The sequence below is a fragment of the Aulonocara stuartgranti genome, assembly GCF_965226115.1.
Source record: "Aulonocara stuartgranti genome assembly, chromosome: 23".
NCBI lineage: Eukaryota > Metazoa > Chordata > Actinopteri > Cichliformes > Cichlidae > Aulonocara > Aulonocara stuartgranti.
This window is the reverse complement of record NC_138958.1, coordinates 47759185-47783738: the sequence shown is the minus strand read 5'-3', so window position 1 is coordinate 47783738 and position 24554 is coordinate 47759185. Positions and strand designations below refer to the sequence as shown.

Below are 24554 nucleotides of genomic sequence, written 5' to 3'. Positions count from 1 at the left end.
ATCGGCATTTCTTCTCAGTGAAAGCTGTCCTAGAGAAGTAAAGCAAGTTTGGCAAGTTTCTCTCTCAATGTTTGTAACGCATTCCCACGTTAAGCTTAACAACCGATATATGGAGCGACTGCCGCGCCTCCTCTCCCCCTCCCTCTCCTGCTGCTACTTCAATCATGAAACTAATCAATGATCAGCTGATCGCAAGTTCCGTCTCTCTTGTTTGTTTCCCACTTTGCGCCAGAAAGAGGAAACCAGCAGATAAACCACAGCAGCACGTTTAAGCTTGATAAGCTGTTGTTAGAATTTATTTAATATTACTTTAATGCCTAATGCTATAAGTAGCTGACAGCTGGTAACTGTGCAGGGGCGGGTCTAGCACGGTTTTGCCAGGGGGCCAGCTGGGGCATTAACAGGGAAAAGGGGGGCACAAAGAAATACTTTTCTTTCTTATTCTCATTTAAAATGTCTCGCTTTTAATAAATAATTATCTGAATCTTACAACCAAAGTTTTTATCTAACGTAAAATGTATAGAAATCTAATATTGTATATAGTAACTATTAAGTCTAATATATACCCTAGTAAGTTATAGTACTTTTTCCTTTGGGAAGATACCATCTGTGCAGTCTGCAGTTCTGTTGAAGAAAGATGTTGAATCTATTTAATTGTTGTTGAAAAATAATTGATTTCTGTGCATTTTTTTTTAAATACATGCATTAAATTAAAGTCGATTATGTGGATTAAGCATCACGAGGCAGAGGGTGGGCGATGGTTCCCTTTAGTTTTTTTTTTGCTGGGAGTTTGCAACCCTATTAGTTAGGTTGTTTAATATTTCTGCTAAGTACTCTTTAAAATACCAGAATAGGGAGGATGGTGCAGGTTTAAGTTTATTAGATTGATCAGTGTTGCTGAACTATGAAATATTTTGGGTGCAGTGTGTTTTTTGCATACAGGTATAACTAAATAACTTTAATGTTTTATTTTTTAAAACTTGAGTATGAACTTATACAAAATAAAGAAAGATATTAAAAAAACTGTTTTATTGATTATAAAAATACGCTGTATCGGATTCATATCGATACTGGACACAAAAAAGTGGTATCGTGCGTTCTCTAGTCCATACAGGAGAGAACCAGAAACTAAAGAAACTAAATTGCGTGTTTACCTTTATGTTGACATCAGTGTCTGTTTTTTTTTAATTATTATTATTTCAGCATTTCAGCATCTCAAAATATTTTTTAGATAAAAGCAGTCAAAATATTTTTTTTAACAGATGAATCATTAAAGGATGGCAATTTCTAAAATGGTAACCAAAAGACCCGTGTGTTTTCTCTTGGAATAATAATAATTATTGCTCATTAATAAGAAAACTATTTCTAATCCAATTCAATTTTCGAACAATCAATAAAATACTTTATGACTAAAATGATGAATAACCGCAACCCTAGAATAAACACATTTTAGAGGAACTTGTGATTTTTGAGATGATGCAGGTTTAATTTGATAGTTTTTCCCTTTGGTAACTTTGCTGTCCTCGCCCTGAGTTCCTTAGTTTCACCAGCTAGACAGCGAGATAACGATGCTCCAATAACCAGACTTGTTTTCCTTTCTGTGCTGATTTATTGAAGAATGGCCTCTGACCATTGCCTTCTCTTTGACCATCGTAAAACTGAAAGTACAAAATACTGTATTAGCTAACTAACATTGTAAACTAGCTTGTTACACTCTTACTGCAAGCTAACAGTAGATTACAGCTCAGTATTCAATACCATCGTTCCCTCGAAGCTGGACAGGGGTTGTCAGGATCTAGGACTGAGCAGCTCCCTCTGCAACTGGATCCTTAACTTCCTGTCTGATAGACGCCAAGTAGTCAGACTGGGCAGCATCACCTCATCCCCCATCACACTGAACACTGGTGCTCCACAGGGGTGTGTACTGAGCCCTCTCCTGTACTCACTCTACACCTATGACTGCACAGCCACTAACAACTCCAACATCATTGTGAAGTTTGCGGACGACACTACAGTGGTGGGTCTTATCACCAACAGTGATGAGACGGCTTACAGGGAGGTGGTCAGCGCCCTGACCCACTGGTGTCAAGACAACCATCTCACCCTCAACGTCGCAAAGACAAAGGAGTTGATAGTGGACTTCCGGAGGAGCAGAGAAGTACACACCCCCATCACCATCAGCGGCGCTGCTGTGGAGAGAGTGAGCAGCTTCCGGTTCCTTGGTGTACACCTGGCTGAGGATCTTACGTGGTCAGTACACACAAACAAAACAGTGAAGAAGGCGCAGCAGCGCCTCTTCTTTCTCAGGACACTGAAAAGATTCGGCATGAGCCCCCGCATCCTCAGGACCTTCTATCACTGTGCCATTGAGAGCATCCTCACTGGATCCATCACCACCTGGTATGGCAACAGCACCGCCTACAACTGCAAAGCTCTCCAGCGAGTAGTGCGGTGCTCTGAACGGATAATTGGAGGTGAGCTTCCCTCCCTCCAAGACATCTACAGGAAGCGCTGCCTGAGGAAAGCGGGGAGGACCATCAAGGACTCCAGTCCCCCCAGCCATCAACTGTTCAGACTACTTCCATCAGGAAGGAGGTTCTGCAGCATCCGGTCCCCAACCAGCAGACTGAGAGACATCTTCCTCCACCAGGCCATCAGACTGCTGAACACGTCATAGACACCTCAGCTTCACTACTGGAACTTCAACATTATGCACTCCACACTGTATATAAATGCCACTTGTTTTGCACATGTCCAACTACCAACCTCTGTATATTTTATTTTATTGTTTACTCTATTTAATTTGTAAAATATGTACACACACACACACACACGCGTAGAAAAACATATTTAGTATACACATCCAGTAATGCATGTACTATTATATATTGTACATATATTTATTAGTCTCAGATTTAGCCGTTCTTATATTTTCTGTCTGTCTCGCCCTGGCAGCACCTCTCCCTCTCCTCCTCTTCAGTTCGCCTCAACATACGCTCGTCATATTCTGTGATATGATTCACTCTGAGGTGTTTGACCAGGTCAGCGGTGTTACCACAACACCTCACATTCTTGCCACATGTATGGCAAACCACGTCTCAGCTGTTCGTGGAGGTAAAATACGTCTGCACATGACTCTGTTTACGCTCAGCCATTGTTGTGAGTGTGCACGCCAAGGGGCCGGACACAATGACGGGTATCGGAGGAATCGATATTTCAGTATCGATCCGCACATCACTAGTTGAGATACGTTTTAAACTGGTCCAAAAAACAAATGCATATTTTCCCGAACCACTGTTCCTTGACTAAGGTGGATAACGTGATGAGGTCAAGGAAGGGTGTGACGGAGATTTGATTGAAAAACTTTGTCGTCCGTTAAAGTTTCACGTTGGCTTTTTCATCTTGAAAGCCCTCTCTGCTCGTGTCCAACCCGTGTGAACAATCACAGATGTGAGAAATGTAAACAAACCGTCCACAGAACGCTGATCAGGTTATTTTAAGCGCAAGAAAACAAAAACGTTGCGCTCACCGTCGGCGTCACGGACGAGGCCTGGGGGTCCGGGCCCGTCCACAAAGGTCATTGTAACACAAATCATACGATTGCTAATGAAAATGCTATAAAGCTACATCGCAGATAAGTCTCTGGAGTAACAATCAAGGCCATGTTAGTTATTTGATGAATAGTATCTGTGCCACTCATGGCGCATGACTGAGGAGGACGTTGACCTCTGCAAGTCAGGAAAGTCTGCTGCTCATTGTATAAATATGAGATTTTTCTCAAAAACCAGCCAGCCATCATCTCGGGAGGCTGACTCCAAAGTACCATCTCACTTCAAACTTGCAAAACAAGTCGAGTCGATGCGAGCGCACTGCTTGTTTCTAGTTAGTCTTTAAGGATGACAGCATTAGTCTGCTCCTTTGTATGAAATAAAGTGAGTCCAGTCCATGTGGTCTGGCACCCACCCACATTTCTCTGCTAGTGATCCATGAGGACTCCACCTTGTTGCCAGTTCTCTTGTGTGGAAGCTTCAGGAAATGACAGCTTCACTCTGACGTGTGTGAGCTGTGTGAGGTCTGTGGTTAGAAGTTTACAGTGTTTGCTCTTTGTGTCGTCTGTAATATGCTCTATGGCTTTAAAAAAATGGCCACATGTTTCTGTAGCTGAATTTGTCCATCTCTGACCTTCTGAGGCTGTATTTTCAAACAGGGACGTTCTGACTTTTCTTCACCTTGTACTTCATTCTGCAAATGTTTTATACTCTATTAGAGTTATTACATTATTCTGTTATGCTATAAAATCAACCCCCATATAAGATCGTACTTAAGAAATACATTTAAAAACCCTTCCTGTGCAAATAACCCAAGTTATCTAGAAGAAATAAAAACTGCACCGCAAACCAAACTCAGGTGTTCGACCTGTTGAGCTCGGGAAACTAACTGGTGTTTCATTTTAGTGAGTGCTTTGTTAGATTCCTTCATTTGAACCAAATGAAGTTGATTAAAGTTGATGCACTGATGTGTTTGAAGTGTTTTGTTAGTTGCGATGGATCTCCTGCTGTCTTTTTTCCTCATTATTAAAAGAGGATTTCTTTGAATTTCAAACATCCATTTCCTGTTTATCTGGTCCCGGGTCACAGGTGCAGCAGTCTAAGCAGAGAATCCCAGACCTCCCTAAACAACCACTTCCTCCAGCATATCCAGGACAATACTGAGGCATTCCCAGGCCTGCTGAGAGATATAACCTCTCTAGTGTGTCCTGGGTCTGCCCTGGAGACTCCTCCTCATGGGACAGGCCCCAAACACCTCACCCAGGATATTTTTAATGAAAACATCACAAATAAGTCGTCAGGTCTGATGGTCACATTTGTGAGATTCAACCACCATAAAGCAGAGATCACACAGGACACACTGTGTAACCCTCAGCTCAGGTGTGTTCAGGACATTTGCTTGGAAGAAGCCGTCTGTGGATAAATCCTGCTCTCCACCTCAGCTGTCAGGTTTATCCAGAGAACGGCCGTCCTGACTTCCAGCAGCCCCACAGTCCTCGTTTCTAATAAACTGGCATCACTGAAATGAACTGTCTGCCTCGCTGTTCAATAATCTGCTCTTTGCCAATTTCCCAGCAGAAGCTTCCACTCATATCAGCATTTTTCTGTGATTCTCACATGAACTAAACATAAAAAGCTGAAGCCAACCTCAGAGTTCCCCGTAGTGAGGAAGAGTTTCCTCTGAGCCACAGCTGAGTTTGATGCGTCCACAAAGGAAGACTGACGGGAGGACAGACTCTGGGAGAAAGGCAGATATTAAAAGATATGAATACAAAGTACGCTGCAACAAACAGGACAGCAGATTATGAAGAGCGGTTAGACCTTCATGTGTCAGTCATTGAAATGTGATCAAAGTTACCTGTTTGACATCCTGATAGAAGAAAATCAGCTTCTTGGATCCGTTTGCAGCAAAGAATTCATGGATCAGACTGAACTGGAAGAATCAGACATTAATGACTCAAAGGTTCAACTCTGAGGAAGGATCACGTCTCTGAACTTACTCTGTCATCAGAGACGATGGCGTCTTCCACCGCCGCCTCCTCCAGGCTGCCGGCGTCGGCCAGCCTGCTCATCAGGTATTTATGTCGGGCATCCAGAGCTGCCCGCCGTTCCTCCTTCACGGCTCTCGCCTGTTTGGCTACTTCTCTCCTCGCCTCATTGGACAGCAGCATCGTCCTTTTACCAGACACCTGGAGAAACATCAGCTCAGTCTACAGACGCAGAGACCAGTGAGAGCTTGGCCCAAACATCTGCAGGTTTCTGAGGACCACGTTTGACCCTGACTGGAGGCATCGATTCTGAGTGTGACTGCCTAAACTGAGCTACTGCCCCCCCTCCACTGAGACGTTGTCCTGTGATGTGTCATGGGGGGAAGTGTTCCTCACGGTTGGACTCGTGAGAAGTTCAGTCAGTTTATTCAAACTTTAAAAAGACGCATTTTCAGTCTCTGGATTTCAGCAGAAACAAATGTGAACACAGCACTTTTTGATTGAGTATAAAAGGATGAAAGAGTCAGTGATTAGTAACATTGTTGCTGACTGATGCTGTTGTAGAGCTGTCTTTGGATCCTCACCTTCCTGGAAGCCTTCCCTGGATTGCTCATATATCATTAACTTGTTTGTGTTCAGTAGAATCAGGTGTTGTGGATGCAGGTCGTAGCTGTGTGAGGCCTGTACAGTCAGCGCTGTGTGAGCGCTGTGTAACGTTAGCTTAGACTTCTTTCTGTTGTTATCATCCTTCAGGTTAATGTTGTTTTCATTATGCATCACAGGAAGTGTGGGTGGCTGTTAGCCTCACAGCTCATGGAGAGTTGCTGCTGCTCTGCCTCCTTTTTGATGTTTCTGCTCTTTGTGGCTTTGTGTTACTTTGTGTCGTGTCTGAAACAAAGTGAGTCCATGTTACTAACTGTAGTCGGCTCTCTGTCTCGTGCACAGCTGACTGTTGTCTGAATGAAAGTGTTTTTGTACTTTGTGTAATCTGTTGGGTCTTTGAGCCCTTTTTAAACAGCATATGAGCCATATGTATGTGTGTATATGAAAGGTTGTTTGTAAGACATCAAACTGTTGCTTATTCTAGAGCTGCTGCTGTGCCTGATTGGTCTACTCGCTCGAAACTGAAGGTTGACTTGATTCTTTTGGTTTTTTACATTTTGTCAATAAACCAACTTCTTTATGATTTGAACGGCGTCTCTGACGTGTCACAGGCCTGTCAGCTTTCTTGGTGATTGGTATAGATTTGAGCTTCATGCTCTGGCTGTTGTTGGGTTTTCCTCTTTCATATTAAAGCTTTTGTCCTACATTTGGCTCTAAAGTCTAATTCTAATCCCAGCACTGTGTCTGGGTGTGTGATGCTTGTTTTCCTGCTCTTTCTCATGAAACAGTCACAACATTCTCAGTCCAACTTTCACTCTTTGCTGCGTTTGCTGCAGCTGCAGTGAACATGGTGCCGTTTGCCTTTAAGAAAGTTGTGCACAAAGGCTTTTTCTCTAGCAGACAGCTGTGTGGCTAAAAGTCAGATCATTTTTTACCACCTCAGTCACACTGGACTGAAACAAGAGTGAAACTAGGAAGAATCAGAGTTTGTCCAGTGACTGCACTGATTTTCTTCATATTCACAAACTGATTCTAAGTAGTTGCATCAGCTAATCACCCGGACACTGAGCGTCCAACACGCTCCCTGAAGGGAAACGATTACATCCTCCAAACAATCACAATCTGTCTCTGAACGACTGGAATTATTCTCTGATTTGTCAATAACTGGAATTTATCAATGCAGACACGTTGCCAACATGATGAAGTCAGTCTGAGTCGCATCTCTTTGGCTAACTTAACTCAAGTGGTTGCCGACTATTCTGGTTCTATTCCCATATAACAGCAGGGCTGCTGAGCACCTCTGTCACTCTGCACTTATGTTCCCAGTTCTCTTTTGTGGAGGAATTTTCCAGGAATTCCTGGGACCAGCTTTCCATGAGAGACCCAATCAGGAGCGACTGTCCTGGACACTCCCAGCATCACAGGGACTCACAAACCCGTCTACCACAGTGAGAAGACTGATGGTCACAGGCCCACATGTAGCTTTAGATCACACGTGTGCACTTCCTGTGGTCACTGCTGTAACTCTAGACTCACCGAGGGGCCAGTGGTTGGTGAGGCAGCAGCAGCTGAAGTCATGTGACTAATGGCTCTCAGCTTCTGTCCTCCTATTCGCCGGTGTCCTTCACCTGTCACACCTGGTCAAGAAAGAGTGAGAATGTTCAGAGCTTTAATGGAAAAGAATATTATTACATATAAAAGGCCTCTAACAAGTATTGTAGTGTTAATCAGGATGAAGTCCATCATGAAGACTTCAGAGTGCTTCAGACAGTCGGTGTTTCATCCACAGAGCCTCCAGTCTGCATATCAAAGCATCCTGAGGAATGACAGTGAACCCCGAGTTCCCCTCATTACATTCATGTGTGTGACTGTGAGGAAAAGGTGATTGTATGAACGTGTGTGAGCGAGTGAATGAGGCTTGTATCAGAGTGGAGATAATGTCAGCGGCACAAGCTGGACGCTGCAGGTGTCACATGTGAATCTGTGCATCAGTGTCTGCACCTTTGTGGAGGTGAAGCTCAGGAGGTTTGGATTTGTTCAAAGCTCTGTCTGCTCCATCTTTCTTTCCCTCAGGCCTCTCCAGATCAGGAAGGAGGTCCTGTTCTCCTTCTCCCTCCTGGATTTCTGGATCCAGGGAAGGATCAAAGTCTCTCAGCCCAGCATCAGAGCTTCTGGCTGGGGGAGGACTGGAAGTTTCAGCTGGAGGCTGAGAGCCTGGATCTGCCATCTGAGTCACAATTCAAATATTCTCAGTAATCTCAAAAAGCAACAGAAAGGTGCCATTTTCATGAGCAGTGGGTTATCCAGCAGTTTGATTCATGTCAGCAGCATTTAGTTTGTAACTGCTGACTCACCTCTGGCTGTGTCCTGCTCTCAGGGTCACAGTGGACACTGTACCTTTGACCGAAGCTGCAAAGACAGTCAGCAGGGGTCTGGATGCATTCAGCACCACGTCCTTGTTGGGCAGACACCTTCAGTGACAGGACAGACAGTCCAAAGTAAGGAGACGTGGGACACAGTGAAGACACAGAAACAGAAACCAGAACTATAATCACAAAACAAACTCAGAAACATAAAGAGTGAATCAGCTGATTCAGTGTTTGTGACAAAAACATGGATCCTGGTTAATAACTTTTATTTGTTTGTTTCTGTATTATTTTGTGTATCGTTCTTATGAGCTGTTGTTTTGTCAGTGAAATATTATTTCATTGTTTTAAGCTTTTTGTTGACTTTGAAGTGCTTAAGTTGATATTTTTGAACATTTAATTTGTTCGATTATTGTCGAGTCGATAAAACTGTCAAACGCACAGCTGCTTCCAGCACGGCCGGAGGAGAGGTGGCCGAGCAGACGCACAACACACACAGCTCACAGGTTTGCATTTCTATATATTGCAGATGTTGCAGAAATTGAGAGTAAAGAACTCAGAGATCCAGCGCTGTCTCCTGCCCCTTATTTATACACCACAACACAACGACAGGCGTAACTCACACAAACGGGTAACATGAGGCTCAGATGCTTTGGACGTGTTCACATATACTGGACACAGAATGATGAAGATGGAGCTGCAGGAAGGAGGAAAAGAGGAAAAACACAGAAAAGATTCACAGATGTGGTGAAAAAGGACACGACAGCTTCTGTTTGTTAGTTTGGTTTTTCTTTATTTGGTAAAGATTCAGAAATAAAGAGAAGATCACATGTTTGAATATTATATTAACGTTCTGTAATTACAACAAGTTGTAAAATCTTTCCAGAGTGAGACAGAGACTGTGCAGAGACTGTAGAAGGACAGAGCAGCAGCAGAGCAGTCCAGATACACTGATGATCCTCTGTCAGATCCAGAGGGACACACAGGGCTGATGCTGGACTCTACATTGTGTCTGACAGTGGAGCTGTTCTCAGAGCAGTTCACTCTGCAGCACTGACAGTCATCTGCACTTCATTCCTCTGTCAGTCACTGCTGGATGAAGCTCTCCTCTCCACCTCCCAGTAACATGGCCCAGTCAGAGCGTCTCTACACACAAGCTGCTGCTGCTTCAACCTCTCTGGATCATCAGGACACAGCTGCTCCTCTCTCAGCACACACACCGTCCTGTTTACCATCATGGCCACCACCTGCAGAGAGAAGGAGGAAGAGCAGAGGAGATAAACGAGTGTTTCCAGAGACTCTTCATCAGCTGTCAGTCAGTGATGCAGCACATCCAGTATAAAGAGCAGCAGGGACGTCAGTGCTGGGACTGTACTAGGACTCATTGTTGCTTCACTTTTTCTAATCTTTGGATTTTTATTGAAGTTGCTGAAAATGTTTTTCCCTCCTAGTTTGAGTTTGGACTTTCATTCATTAGAAGAACCTTGGTGTGTCCACTCTGAGCTCTGTAGGAACCCCAACAACAAGCCCAACAATCCAGATGGACGGTTCCAGCTGTTAACTGGAGGAATTCCATCCAAACATCTGCTCTCACTAAATTCTTCCTCACCTACAGACTGTGTTCTTCACTGCTTTAAACTTGGAAATCAATGCAGTCATTGGTCTGCGTGCTGCTTTGTTCAGAGAGCTGATTGGCTGTTGACAGTGTTTGATCAGAGCGTGTCAGCCGTTACTATGGTGACCATAAAGGTGAGAAACAGGAAGTGTTTGTGTCCAATCCTGAAGCCTGTCACCGTTCTCCTCTCACAGCTTCACTGAGAAGCTGCAGCTTTACAGGAAACACTGGATCTTTGTTTCATACTGACTGTGTTTAGTACAATACTGCTGACAGCACCACCCACTCACTCCATCACTCTACTTACACCAGAGTCTCCAGTCTGTAGTCTGGACTCTGCTGAAGATCAGACAGCTGCTTCACATCTGGATCCTTCAGGTTGTTGTAGTACAGGTACAGCACTCTCAGATGGGAGGGGTTGGACTTCAGTGCTGCTGCCAGATAATCACAGCTGATCTTTGACAAACCACAGCTCTTCAATCTGTATAAAGAATGAAAGATGTAAGTTTATTAGACAAAGTGCTTGAAATCATTCAGTGTTTCATCATCTGTTCAGAGCTGAAGAAGGTTCAGAATGTAGAAGTTTAGAAAATGGAAACTCCAAACAGCTGAAGCCAACAGGAAGCAGCTTCAAACAGGAAACTGTGCAGAGTTTCAGACTATATGTCCTGATGCAGCCAGTTGGATTTTGGAGATTTGAATCTCTGTTCTGTGACTAAGTCCTTGAATCATTTCTTCCAGTTGGTCCAACAAGACAGACTAAGTATTGGACATGTGTTGTGGCTCCATCAGGGGAGCTTCTAAATGTGATGTGATGGCCCCTCTGGGTCTGTCAGGTCACAGCACTGAAGAGAGCTCAAACTGGGCACACAGTTGTTCCAGTCTGGACCAAAGACTCTATACTGGGACTGAGGGACTGCTTTGACTGCACCCACTGGGAGTTTTGAAAGGCTCATGTTCTCACTTAGATCATCGATTTCTACTGACATTTCTTTCTGGGAAAAATGGGGATTACTTTGCAAACAGGAAGTATTTTCCCCAATAAGCAGCCCTGGATTAGTAAATCACTCCAACATGTTCTCAGGCAGAAGAAGCTGTCTTGTTATGAGGGAGAGAAGAAAAAGATTGAGGCACAGAAACCTGTTGAAAGAGAGATAAAGCAGCTAAAATCAGGTGTAAAAGTAAAGCAGAGGATGAGCTGAATAAAGGACACTCAAGGCTGGCTTGGAAAGGAATGAAGTCCATGGTGGGGATGCAGAACAAGGAGCAAAGATGAATGTGATGCTGAATCAGCAGAAGACTTGGACTCATTTGATTCCAGCTTTGATATCATTGATTTCAATGAAGAGCTTTGTGATTGTAGCAAAGGGCTGGTAGCTCTGAGAGTCCCACTGATGAGGTGTTTGTGTGGAAATCTCTTAGTGGGACCAAAGAGAGAAAAAGCCCTGGTCCTGATGCTGTGGGAGGGAAATGATTGAAGTGTGCTGTGAGGAACTGACTGGGAGATTTTCACACATTTTCCAGTCCTCCTTGGAACAACAGGAAGTTCCCAGCATATGGAAACAAAGGTTAAGTGTCCTATGGCACTCAGTGATGATGGTGCTGTGGCCCCACCACCTCCACCTCTTTGTAAAGGAACTAACTGTAATCTGAAGCTTCAAATGGAACTAAGACTTCCTCCACTAGGTGGCAGTGTCTGATGAGAAAGTGTTAGTGGAGCTGGCCTGGAGTCAGAAACAGGAAGGTGCAGGATTTGGGCTGAAATGGGCAAAAGTGGTTAGCACTAGTGCCTTAGAGCAAGAAGGTTGTAGGTTGAAGCTTGTTGGTCAGCTGGGCCTTTCTGTGGAGGTTGGATGTTCTCCCACAGTCCAATGAAATGCTGCTTAGGTTCATTGGTGCTTCTACATTGGCTGTAGGTGTGGATGTGAGGGAGTGCTTCTCTGTCGCTCTCTGTTGGCCCTGTGATGGACTGCTCACCTGTGCAGGTGGACCACGCCTCTTGCCCTATGACAGCTAGGGCACAGGCTGCAGCCCTGTGAGCCTAAGCTGAATAAACAGTTAGCAAAAATGATCCATAGATGGCCTGAAATCCCCCAGTTAGCAGTTTGGTAGATAGCTATGACATGCTAATCCCATCCAGCAGCTGTATTCTACCTGTAAGCTGATCCCTGCTGAGCCAAAGCACTTTTTCATATACAAATTACAACCTTTAATAGAAACCTATTGGTCAGCATCTTATTAGCCTGCTGTTAGCTTCATTCCACAGAAAACTGAGAGAAACTAACAGAGTTGATAAAGAATAAAGAGAAATGTGCTGATTTAAAGCCTTTGAAGTGCTTCAGATGATCTCTGTCCACTTCTGTCCACTCATTCATTCATGTAAGCTTTCTAATGCAGCTTTGATCTTCACAGTCTGCTTGATGAAACTCATTCTAACCCTGAATGTCAGAGTGTTCCTCCTTCTCTTTCCCATCATTCATGCTGGCAGTGGAGGAGATTTGGATGTTGGACTGTGTTTTGGATGATAAAGCAAACGCACATTTTGCTTTGGATTTCAGTGTCAGACAGACTTTAAGGTGCAATGAAGAGTTTGAGAGTTTCACAGTGAATTTTCCAGTGGAGGATTTTTCTTCTTCTTTGAAGGTTTGAAATGTGAACATTGTTCTGCTGCAGTCAATGGACTAAACCAGAGAAGAAGAAAACAGACTTTACCATGAAGATCCTCAGTGTGGATCAGTATAATATCAGCCTGATGTCTGCAGTTTAGTGTCAGCACAACTTTCACATCATATTCATCTCAGCACAACTAAAACATGCTGACTGACCTCAGAGTTTCAAGTTTACATCCTGGACTCTTCAGGAAACCACACAGATGCTTCACTCCTGGATCCTGCAGCTTTTTGTTGTAGAACAGGTCCAGCTCTCTCAGATGGGAGGGGTTGGACTTCAGTGCTGCTGCCAGATAATCACAGCTGATCTCTGACAAACCACAGCTCTTCAATCTGTATAAAGAATGAAAGATGTAAGTTTATTAGACAAAGTGCTTGAAATCATTCAGTGTTTCATCATCTGTTCAGAGCTGAAGAAGGTTCAGAATGTAGAAGTTTAGAAAATGGAAACTCCAAACAGCTGAAGCCAACAGGAAGCAGCTTCAAACAAACACAACAAGAGAAAAAACTCTGAATGTTTCACATTAAAGTCGTACATTTCTCATAAAAACAGGACAAAGACTTGAAAAAGTCGTGTTTTTCCTTCCAGGAACCACATGGCTTCACTTTTAAAGGTGAAGTGTGACAGAAATGGACATATTTGAAGTCCAACACCTTTTTCCAGTCACATTATTAAAGCAGACAAACTACAAGCTCATTTTCATTCCAACAAGTCATCTTCTGACCTGGACTAACAACACTGGTCTCTATGTGCAGCTGGCTGTGAGACCAGTGCTCAGGGAGCGTCTACAAAGTGCAACACTGAAAGAACATCACACACTCATTTGCTTCCAGCACTTTCACACAAACATCTACTGTCATTATTGTCACCAAACTCTGTGGATCCTTTATTGCAAATTCAAATGGGATCAAATGGTCAGACAAAAGAGGGTTATGAGGAAATATGATGAAATGTTGTGTATTAGCAGCAAGTTATTGAATCTTTTTCCTCAGAAACCAAACAAAATGATTGACAAACATGTTTTTACAAACTCAGTGTTGGACTTGGATCAGCAGGATAAGCTGATGTTTAAAGGCATTTGAGTCTCGCTGTATGAGAGTCCAGTTCTTACTCAATATTTATGGATGATGTTCTTTCAGTGTTGCACTTTGTAGACGCTCCCTGAGCCTCACAGCCAGCTGCACATGGACCAGCTGACATTACCCAGCATTAGAGGCGGCTGTAAAAAATTCATGTTCCCATTTAAATGGTTTTAATTTGAATAAAACGATGTTGATTCATTCAATCCTGAATCGATGTTTAATATAAATGTATTTTGCCAGAATCTCAGGTTAAAGCTCACAAACTATTTCAACAAGCAGCAAACAGATAAAACAGTAAATGAGAGCAGCTAAACACACAAAGATGGAAACAGAGCGTGGATCGTTCACTCGACGGCACGTACACGGACACGCCGTCGGGGCTGAAAGTGGACAGCTCACAGATCCTGAAGCTGCAGGTTTCATCTGTCTCCAACCAAAACTGAGTGAAGCAGCAGCAAAAGAAGATCCAAACTCTGCTTCACGTTTGATCAATATGCTCATGAATTCTCTCTGACTTTGGCTGTTCCTGCCTGCACAGCTCTCTCTCTCTCAGTGTACTCCAAGAACAGCTTCAAACATCTGTTTCTGCATCATTCACTGTTTATTAGCCACCAGTCTGCTGTTGTGTTCAGTGCTGTCGGCCTCTGACAGTAAAGCCTCATTTCTGCTGTTCCATGGAAACTTTTTAAAATGATGACAGATTACAAACTCTCAGCTGTGTCTGTAATCAAACCTCTGTAACTTTGCTTCACTTCAGCAGCATCAGCTCATGTTCACATGTTGATTCATGGTTTGCTTCAGTTTTTGATCGACTGCAGAAGATTTTGAAGGTTATCTGCTATAAAAAGCCAGAAGAGGAAAATCTGCTTCATGTGTTTCTGTTTGATCCTCAGTGACTTTGACACAAAGGCCTCTGCTGTGATGATCACACCTCTGATCAAGTCTCACAGTGTCACAACTGATAAATGATCAGAGTTAGAATATTTCTGACTGTCTGCTGTGTGCCGTGACCTTTGACCTGCTAAAGACAGTCAGCTGTGGATTATTCATTGTTGTGTCTGATACTTAGAACTGTGAGGAAGAAGCTACACAGTTAATCAGGGTCCCCTCTCTCTGAATCAGGAAAGGTGGGCAGGCCGCGTGTGGGCCGCGGGCCATACGTTGAGTATCACTGTTTGAAATGTGAACATTGTTCTGCTGCAGTCAATGGACTAAACCAGAGAAGAAGAAAACAGACTTTACCATGAAGATCCTCAGTGTGGATCAGTATAATATCAGCCTGATGTCTGCAGTTTAGTGTCAGCACAACTTTCACATCATATTCATCTCAGCACAACTAAAACATGCTGACTGACCTCAGAGTTTCAAGTTTACATCCTGGACTCTCCAGGAAACCACACAGATGCTTCACTCCTGGATCCTGCAGCTTGTAGTTGTCGCTCAGGTCCAGCTGTCTCAGATGGGAGGGGTTGGACTTCAGTGCTGCTGCCAGATAATCACAGCTGATCTCTGACAAACCACAGCGCTCCAATCTGTATAAAGAATGAAAGATGTAAGTTTATTAGACAAAGTGCTTGAAATCATTCAGTGTTTCATCATCTGTTCAGAGCTGAAGAAGGTTCAGAATGTAGAAGTTTAGAAAATGGAAACTCCAAACAGCTGAAGCCAACAGGAAGCAGCTTCAAACAAACACAACAAGAGAAAAAACTCTGAATGTTTCACATTAAAGTCGAACATTTCTCATAAAAACAGGACAAAGACTTGAAAAAGTCGTGTTTTTCCTTCCAGGAACCACATGGCTTCACTTTTAAAGGTGAAGTGTGAAAGAAATGGACATATTTGAAGTCCAACACCTTTTTCCAGTCACATTATTAAAGCAGACAAACTACAAGCTCATTTTCATTCCAACAAGTCATCTTCTGACCTGGACTAACAACACTGGTCTCTATGTGCAGCTGGCTGTGAGACCAGTGCTCAGGGAGCGTCTACAAAGTGCAACACTGAAAGAACATCACACACTCATTTGCTTCCAGCACTTTCACACAAACATCTACTGTCATTATTGTCACCAAACTCTGTGGATCCTTTATTGCAAATTCAAATGGGATCAAATGGTCAGACAAAAGAGGGTTATGAGGAAATATGATGAAATGTTGTGTATTAGCAGCAACTTATTGAATCATTTTCCTCAGAAACCAAACAAAATGATTGACAAACATGTTTTTACAAACTCAGTGTTGGACTTGGATCAGCAGGATAAGCTGATGTTTAAAGGCATTTGAGTCTCGCTGTATGAGAGTCCAGTTCTTACTCAATATTTATGGATGATGTTCTTTCAGTGTTGCACTTTGTTTGGCACAAAATGAAATTATTTGGCCTCTCAGATGCTTTTAGAGATTCCCAAATGACTGATGATGACATCTCTGGGGTCTGATTGATAGAAAAAAAATCTCTTTGAGACCTTTTGTAACTGACAAACTCTTCATCTGCTAACAACACTGAGTTGAATCTCCATGGCTGATAGTTGGAGCAGGCATCAGGAATACACATTGAAAAAGCAAGAGAAGAAATCACCAGAGTCTTATAATCACATTCTGTAACTAAAGGGAGACGTTTTTCTATACAAATATATGTTTTATGGACATTAGAAAAAAAGAGTATTGATGTGAAGCAGGATTATGAAATCTCCATACATCAGCCAGCCCATAATTATTAAGAAAGCTCTGAATGACGCATGCTGAGTTTGGACTAAGTGTACTTTTGTGTGAACTGTGGTCCATAGCAGATAATGAGCAGTTTAGGTCTCCCTCAAAGATGATATTGTGTGATGACATATTGGGGAGCCGCGCAAAGACATTAGTGAAAAATCTGTGATCGTCCCAATTAGAGGCGTAGATATTTGCTAAGATCAAATGAAAACCATAAACTATATTTTCTGCACTTAAAATCCTGTAATTTTCTCATAAATCGACAGTGCGGCTTATGGATGAATTCTGGTTGTGCTTACTGACCTCGAACCGATTTTATGTGCTACACGGCGCTCAGAAACCTTTCAAAAGATGTTTTGGTACGACTTTGCTCAGCTACGAGGCCGCACCGCTTGATGGATTGTTGGAGCATTACAGCTACGAGGAGCCTCGCGGAGTGATACGTACTCTGCTTCAACGTAATATTACTGTATTGAGTGTGTATAAGGACCATAAATGGCACCTGTAAGAGACACGGTTACAAAGAGGGTTTCAAACTCCAGGCTGTCAGTCACGCAGTAGAACCTGGGAACAGAGCAGCTGCTTGTTATTATGCTCAGCGTCTGTTTACATTTTGACTGCACGATTGTGAGCTTTTTGTTATGCACAAAAACAACAGTTTTCTTTTATTTATGGAGCATTATTATTTAATAAATGCTGATCATTTATTCCTGAGTAATTGTTTCATGTACATCTACGCTGTATGTTAATAAATGTGCCTGTGTGAGATTTGGGACACAGCTTTGACTAAGAACTCTCTTTTTGTTCGTACTTTCTGGCTTCAAAAATATCGAGATATATATCGTATATCGCCATCCAGCTAAAGAATATGGAGATATGAACTTTGGGTCATATCGCCCAGTCGTAATATTGCAATAGGTTGTCCGTTAAACTCAAGCGGGGCTTGGGCCCTGGCACGGCGTAGCCACACAATCCTGGTAGTAGTGACGCTCGGCTATGACGGCGTGCGGGTTACCAGCTGGCTTTCTCAGGATAGGGCTCCTGTGTGAGCGGTCGACAATAACGTCTTTATCCATACCCAGCACTTCACGTAGTAGCACGGATACGGCCGTGGAGGAGCTCGAGTCCAGGCCCTCTGGGATCCCTATGATGTGGATGTTAGCTCTCCGCTTCCTGCCTTCATCACATTTATCCTTCAGGTCAGACAGCTCCTCCTTCATACTCTCTACTGTAGACTGCAGGGTGGTCACCTCATCGCTCCACATTGACAGCCCATCCTCAGCTTCTTTCACTCTAACCTTTACTCCATCAACTTCGCCGCACGTCGCCGCCATGCTGTTAGCGATCTCATTTCTCAGTCCTTGCACGTCAGCCCTTATATTGTCAAAATCTTCTTTCAATGCATTTCTGACTTCTTCTTTTAACAGCGTACTAATGTCCTCTTTAATGGATTGAAGAAGCTCCAATTTTAGAGCAGTAGGATCCACATCACGCGCGTCTGTTGACTCTGCTCTTCAGCGGCCGTAGAGCTGGACGCTGCCCTTTGGCCATCATCGATACTCTCGCCCGAGATCGCACCGGGGCTAAAATATTCACCTGCTCAGCTGTTTTTGATCAGTTTGAGCCTGTGTGGTTTGATCAGGTGGAGGAACGATGTGATGCTATAAAGACATCATCTTGTCCAAATGATGTTGTTCCAACACGTGTTTAAAAAGATTTTAAAGGTTGTCGGTTCCGACATCTTAGCGATTTTTAACAGCAGTCTTAGTTCAGGTGTTGTACAGCCTGTTTGAAACATGCTGTTGTACAGCCTGTACTAAAAACCTGATCTGGATCCTCTGTCCGCTCAAATTTCAGGCCTATTTCAAAGCTTCCCTTCCTGTCGAAGATTTTGTAAAAGATTATATTTGTTCAGCTGCAATCTGTTGTAAAGGTTTCAGTCTGGTTTTAAAGCTCTTCACAGCACTGAAACTGCACTTTGAAAAGTTCTTAATGATCGTTTATCAGCCACTGATCAGGAGACTCCGCTGTGCTTTTGGATCTGACCGCTGCCTTGACCACAGCATCTTGACCTCACCATTGGAGCATGGCGGCATCAAGGGCGCTCTATTAGACTGGTTCAGCTCTTTTATTAAATCGCATTATTACATTTGGGGCTTATATTTGACGGCAATTTGAAAAACAGCTGAGCTCAGTTGTACAGCGGTCTTTCTTCAAACTGAGGCTTTTATCTAAGGTGAGATCATTTATATCTTTTAAAAACCTTGAACGGGCGATCCACGTTTTCATGACGTCCCAGCTGGATTATTGTAACTCCTTATATGTTGGAGTTAGTGGGACCTGCCTGGCAAGACTGCAGCTGGTCCAGAAAGCTGCAGCTCGTCTTCTGACACAAGCTCAAAGACATTTATCGTCCCAACAACCACATATACGCTGGTCCCTCGCTGTAACACAGTTCACCTTAGGCGGCCTCGCTGTTTCGCTGATCTTTTTTGTGCAATTTTGAAAAGTGTGAAAATGTTCATGCCTGTCTGAGAAAAGTGTAGAAAGTGTGCAGTGAGGGTTTAACTGCCTTAAAACTTCTATAATACTTGTAAAACATAAAGCTGCTACTTCATTCTGAGACTTATTTTTAGAACGTAACTCGATAAACCAGCGACCGCAGTACTGTATTGTGTTTATTTTGAAAACTCTCAACAGGATCTTCAGATTTATTTTGAAAGCTTTATCTGGAAAACACAAACACATAAGCAGGAAACAAAGAGCGTGATATGAAACGATAGACGTTTTCATATGGTCATCATATATACATCGTTCTATCGAACAGCCCCAGCTCCTGCTGTCAGTCTCTGTAAATCTGCTCTGAAAACACATTTGTATTCACTGGCTTTTAATACAGCATGAGAGTTATTTGATATTTGATGTGTGATATTAATATTAGGAGTTATTTTAATAGTTATTTTGGATTCTTGTACAGCACTGTGGTCAACGCTGCTGCTGTAATTAATGTGCTATAAACACATAAACAATCTGCAGTTAAACATCCAAAACTAAAGATGTGATCGCTGCCTTTAGAAAATGTGCTGATGCACAAGATATCAGCTCCATTAAGGTGGAATGTGGCCGTGTTAGAAACATGTTGGAAGAAGTTTGAAGCTGAAACTGTGAAGCTGAGAGTGAAAGAGCTCCAGCGTCTGTCACAGGAAACTTTCTTATTTCCACACTGATGAAAGCATCAAGCTTTGATTTCCTGCTGCTTTTATTGAGTCACACTGTGAAACTGAGCCACAGCTGAACCAGCATCCCTGTACAGCAGACACTTACAGCGCTTGGCTGCTTCCATTGGACCCTCTGCACAGAGCTTCAGTTTCCTCTTCTGGTCCCAAAGTGCAGAACAACAAGGTTTCAAACAGCTTCGTTCCAGCAGCATCAGCCACAGACATGCAGAGAGAATCCTTTGGTTGTGTTGTGTGTTTGCATATCTGCTGTCTGTGCTGCTTTGTGAGGATGGATCATCTCCTGCAGCTCCAGATAAACAAGCTGGACCTGAACCTGGTAGCTTCACTTAGAAGACACTTGTGACGGGAACGTGTGAGAAGTTTTGTGCAGACAAGTTTGGATTTAGAGTGTGGGACGGGCTCTCCACAGTCTTTGTGGAGATCCACATTCTGCATACTGCCTGTGAGAAGCTGCAGACATTTGTCCTCCAAATCCACTGAGCAGCTGCTTGTGGTGGTATTAGCTTCATGTGTGCGTGTTAGCATGAAGCCTCGGTCACACTCTGCTGTGGACACGGTCACGGACAGCTGGACGCCTGATGGACGAGTCGTCCTTCCTGTTAAACTTCTTTGAGCATGAGAATAGCATGAGAAGCTCAGTGGACACTGTTCAGGGTTTTAACTCTCGCTTTCTGATGGGTTTAGATTTTATTATTGTCATTTGTATTAGGAAATATTTAACCATATATTCTTAGAGGTGTATAATCAATTGTGTAGTGATAGGATGTGTGATCTTTAGCAGGCTGCAGGGGCTTGGTGTGTATTCCACACTAGAATGCACACCCACATCCTGGGAGCACGAGAGAGGTCGTACCTTCTCTTATTGTTTTATGGCAGGATTAACGTAGCTACGTCTGTTCTAGTCTAAGTGCTTTTTGTTTAGATGAACTGCTGGACTTCCTCACCATGTTATCTAGGGTGAACCATCTAGGGTGAAGGGGGGTCTACCCTCTTCCTGACCAAGGATGTTATATGACCCTTTGATCAGCAGTACCACACACACACACACACACACACACACACACACACACACACACACACACACACACACAGTATTCTTTGTTCACATGTATACCTATGTGAGATGCTATATGTTAATGACCCTATGCATATTCATGTAACCACAATAAAAGGAGTGCTATGGGGAGCCTGGCTGAGAGTCTGATGGTGGTCAAGTGGTGGAACGACGCTTGGCTCCAGCCAGGTCTCCCTCATGCATGAGTAAACCAGAGAACTTTGGTGCCTTGTGTCTTGCTTTTTGCTGCGTAGCAGATTGTCCTTAACGTTCCAGTGGATAGGTTCAAACTACAAACCTATCATTAATTGGTCCTTCGAGAGCCGGATCCCTGGAGTCGACATTCACCGAGGGGAAAAGAGACACGCCGACAGACTGACGTCAGCCAGGACTTATAGAGGTCCTGCAGCAAAGTCCCGAGGCGTGAGAATTCGTCATCGAGCCGGTGGATTAGCCGTCTGTTTTTTCTCCTCGATGGATGACGATTGACGGGATTCGGGACTGATGCTACTCGCAATAAGCAACACCAAGTAGGTATGTGAAAAATCTAAGCCACTGTGTGAGGCTGAGTTGTAAAGTCTTTATCACTGTGTGCGATAAAGCGTGTAGTCACTGTGTGCGACTATTCTTTGCCGCTGTGTGCAGCAAAGCACGCAGTCACTGTGTGAGACTGCGTTGAGACAATAGGCCTAATTTTTGTTGTTTGTGTGTGAGGATATTTTTTGTTGTTGTTGTTGTTGTTGTGTGAGTGTGTGCGGAGCAGAACACGTGGTCTGTGACGTCGGCAGCTGTTGTTGTTATTATGGGTTCCCAAGCAACCAAGAGTGTGTCAGAGGGTGACGAGAAGTTTATGGTGAAATTCGCTCCCGGTAGCGCAAAGTATTTAGGACATTGGCGCAAGAAATATGATTTTGAAGGTAAATTGGTTGTAGGACAATGTCAAATGTTAGTAGACCAGTTGACAGTGAAAGCAGCTTGTGCGACAGGGAAATTGAAACAGGAGAGAGAGTTACAAGTGGCGTCCGCTAAATTGTGGTTAGAACAGGCGCAGAAGAGACAGGAGGCAGTGACTATATATACTGACAGTCAGTATGCATATGCTACACTTCATTTCTTTGCCGCTCAGTGGTCAAAACGAGGCATGACAACATCAACAGGTAAACCTGTGGAGCATGCGACATTGTTGCAGGCCCTGTTGAAAGCAGTCTTACTGCCTAGTAAAGTTGCGGTTTGTAAATGTGCAGCACACACACGTGGCACTGACCCCATTGTACTAGGCAACGCCTTTGCAGATAAAATTGCAAAGGAAGCGGCCCTTGGAACACATGGGGTTCATGTTCTGGCGTCACAGGAGCAAACTACGCCCATCACACATGATGTGTTAGCAGACATGCAGTCACACTCACCTCCAGCTGAGAAGCAGCTGTGGCTCACTAAAGGAGCAAGCCTGCGAGGTGATGTCTACTATCTTTGTGATAAACCTATATTGCCTAAGAACCTATATAGGACTGCTGCAAGTTTGAGCCACGGGCTCTGCCATGTCTCGACAGCTGGGATGGTGGCAGCAGTCGAACGGCAGTTTTTCACACTGGGATTCAATGCTTATTCAAAACATTTTTGTAAAGCATGTTTAATATGTTGTAAACATAATGCTCAGGGAAACCTCAGACCTAGGAGAGGAAAGTTTCCCAGACCCAGCTACCCATTTGAAGTAATCCATATGGATTTCATTGAGTTGTCTAACTGTAACACCTACAGGTACTGCCTGGTGATTGTGTGCCCGTTCTCAAAGTGGGTAGAAGTTGTCCCCACTAAGAAAGCAGATGCTATTTCAGTGGCTAAAGTGATATGCAAAAATGTGATCCCAGAGCATGGGATCCCCCAGACTATTTACAGTGACAATGGTCCTCATTTTGTGAATGAAGTAATTGAGAAAATGTCACAACATCTGGGGATAACGCTGAAAAACCATTGCTCATATCACCCACAAAGTGCAGGGCTGGTTGAAAGGACTAATGGCACAGTAAAGCTGAGACTCAGGAAAACAATGGAGGAAACAGGCAGAACATGGGTAGACTGCATTGAGCTAGTGAAAATGTATATGAGAATCACGCCAACTGATAATGGCCTAACGCCTTTTGAAATAATATATGGCAGGCCATTTAGAGTTCCAGTGTTTTGTAATGATAATGATAAAGCAGAAGAAGAAAACACACTAGCAGACTGGATGATTAAAATGCTGAAAAGCAAAGAAGTCATGAGTGCAAATAATCTGCCAGATGATTCTGTTTCTGTACAGGAAGAACGTCTGAAGCCAGGGGACTGGGTACTGATAAAGGTCATAAAGAGGAAGTGCTGGTCGAAGCCACGGTGGGACGGACCATACCAGGCTCTGCTGACAACACCAACTGCTGTGAAGATTGCAGAACGACCCACCTGGATACACCAAAGCCACTGCAAAAAGGTGACACACATCCAGGCCAGCTCGGAGTAAGTGGCAGGAAGACCGGGTACAAAGGGGGGGAAAGCCTCTAGGGCCCTTCGTCTCAATCCGGTGAAGAAACCAACTGAGCCACAGGTACTCATCAGAATGGCTGGTAAAGTGTTGTCTACCCTGCTGGGTGTAATGGCTTTGATGTCATCATGGTCAGCTGTGGAGACCCTGTATGTCCAAGGAAACCACACCCAATACCCTCATGGCTATTCTACAAACTTTTGGTGGCAGTTTATGAATACAACTGCTCACTTGAACAATAGGACGGACTGCTATGTGTGTGCTCATATGCCGTTATCCGCATATACATCTGGACTGTGGCCGTACAGCATACCAGAGGACAGGAGTTGGTGTCTGTTGGGCTTAGCAACTCATCCTGGCAACAGAGTCCTCTGGTCCCAGGCCAACTATAGTACACCTCTGAACATCACCTGGAGTAAGTCGCCACTTATAGATGTGAATTGTTCTGAGCAAACTGACTTATTGGCCTGGCCTCAAGTGTCAGACCCACTGCCAGACATAATATTGCTGAACAAGCTGAATACAGCTCAACTGCCGTTGTGTGTGATGAACAATGGATCACTGTCAGTGGGGGAGCTGCCGCTTCGTTTATGTGGATACATATACACCTACTGCCCTCCAGAGAATGAGAGCAGGTGTATGAAATGCTTGACCAGTGCAAAGTGAGCTGAGAACTTGACATTAAGGAGGACTGAATGCAAGTCCAACCGGGCTTACAGGATACCAGTAAAAGCAAAGAGTCAGAAGTGGACAGGATGTGCAAGGATGGTGCCGAGCAGTAAAGGAACAAGAGTTTTGGCTGATTGGTATTTCTTGTGTGGACATAAAGCCTATCTATCACTCCCTGAGGGATGGGGAGGATTGTGTGCCGTGGTGAAGTTATCGGATCATGTCTTCTTCATGGACAGAGTTGAACATCACCCTAGCAACCGACGGAAGCGTGAGGTGAATATAGCCTCACCTAACTCTTTTGGAGTGACAGTAGACACTGGAGTGCCACGAGAATTCCGCATTTGGAGTGGAGGAGCTAAATTCTTCCAAAGTTTGATCCCAAACATCGGAGTTGCAGAGGTGCGGGATCATGTGGAGATCAACCGATATGCCTTACTGCGACACATTAATCTCACTAAGACTCTGGGAACAGCCTTAGCGGAGGAGCAAAAGGC

At 43.8% G+C, this 24554-nt stretch overlaps 1 protein-coding gene across 1 annotated transcript in view; it reads right to left on the bottom strand.

Annotated features, from left to right (window-relative positions):
* The window catches only part of LOC309701484 (NACHT, LRR and PYD domains-containing protein 12-like), a 1104110-nt gene that overhangs the window by 324373 nt on the left and 755183 nt on the right, over positions 1 to 24554 (bottom strand). The window contains exon 13 of the mRNA XM_082525720.1: positions 12946 to 13122. Within this exon, the coding sequence (XP_082381846.1) occupies positions 12946 to 13122 (177 nt within the window). The remainder of the gene's footprint in view (positions 1 to 12945; positions 13123 to 24554) is intronic.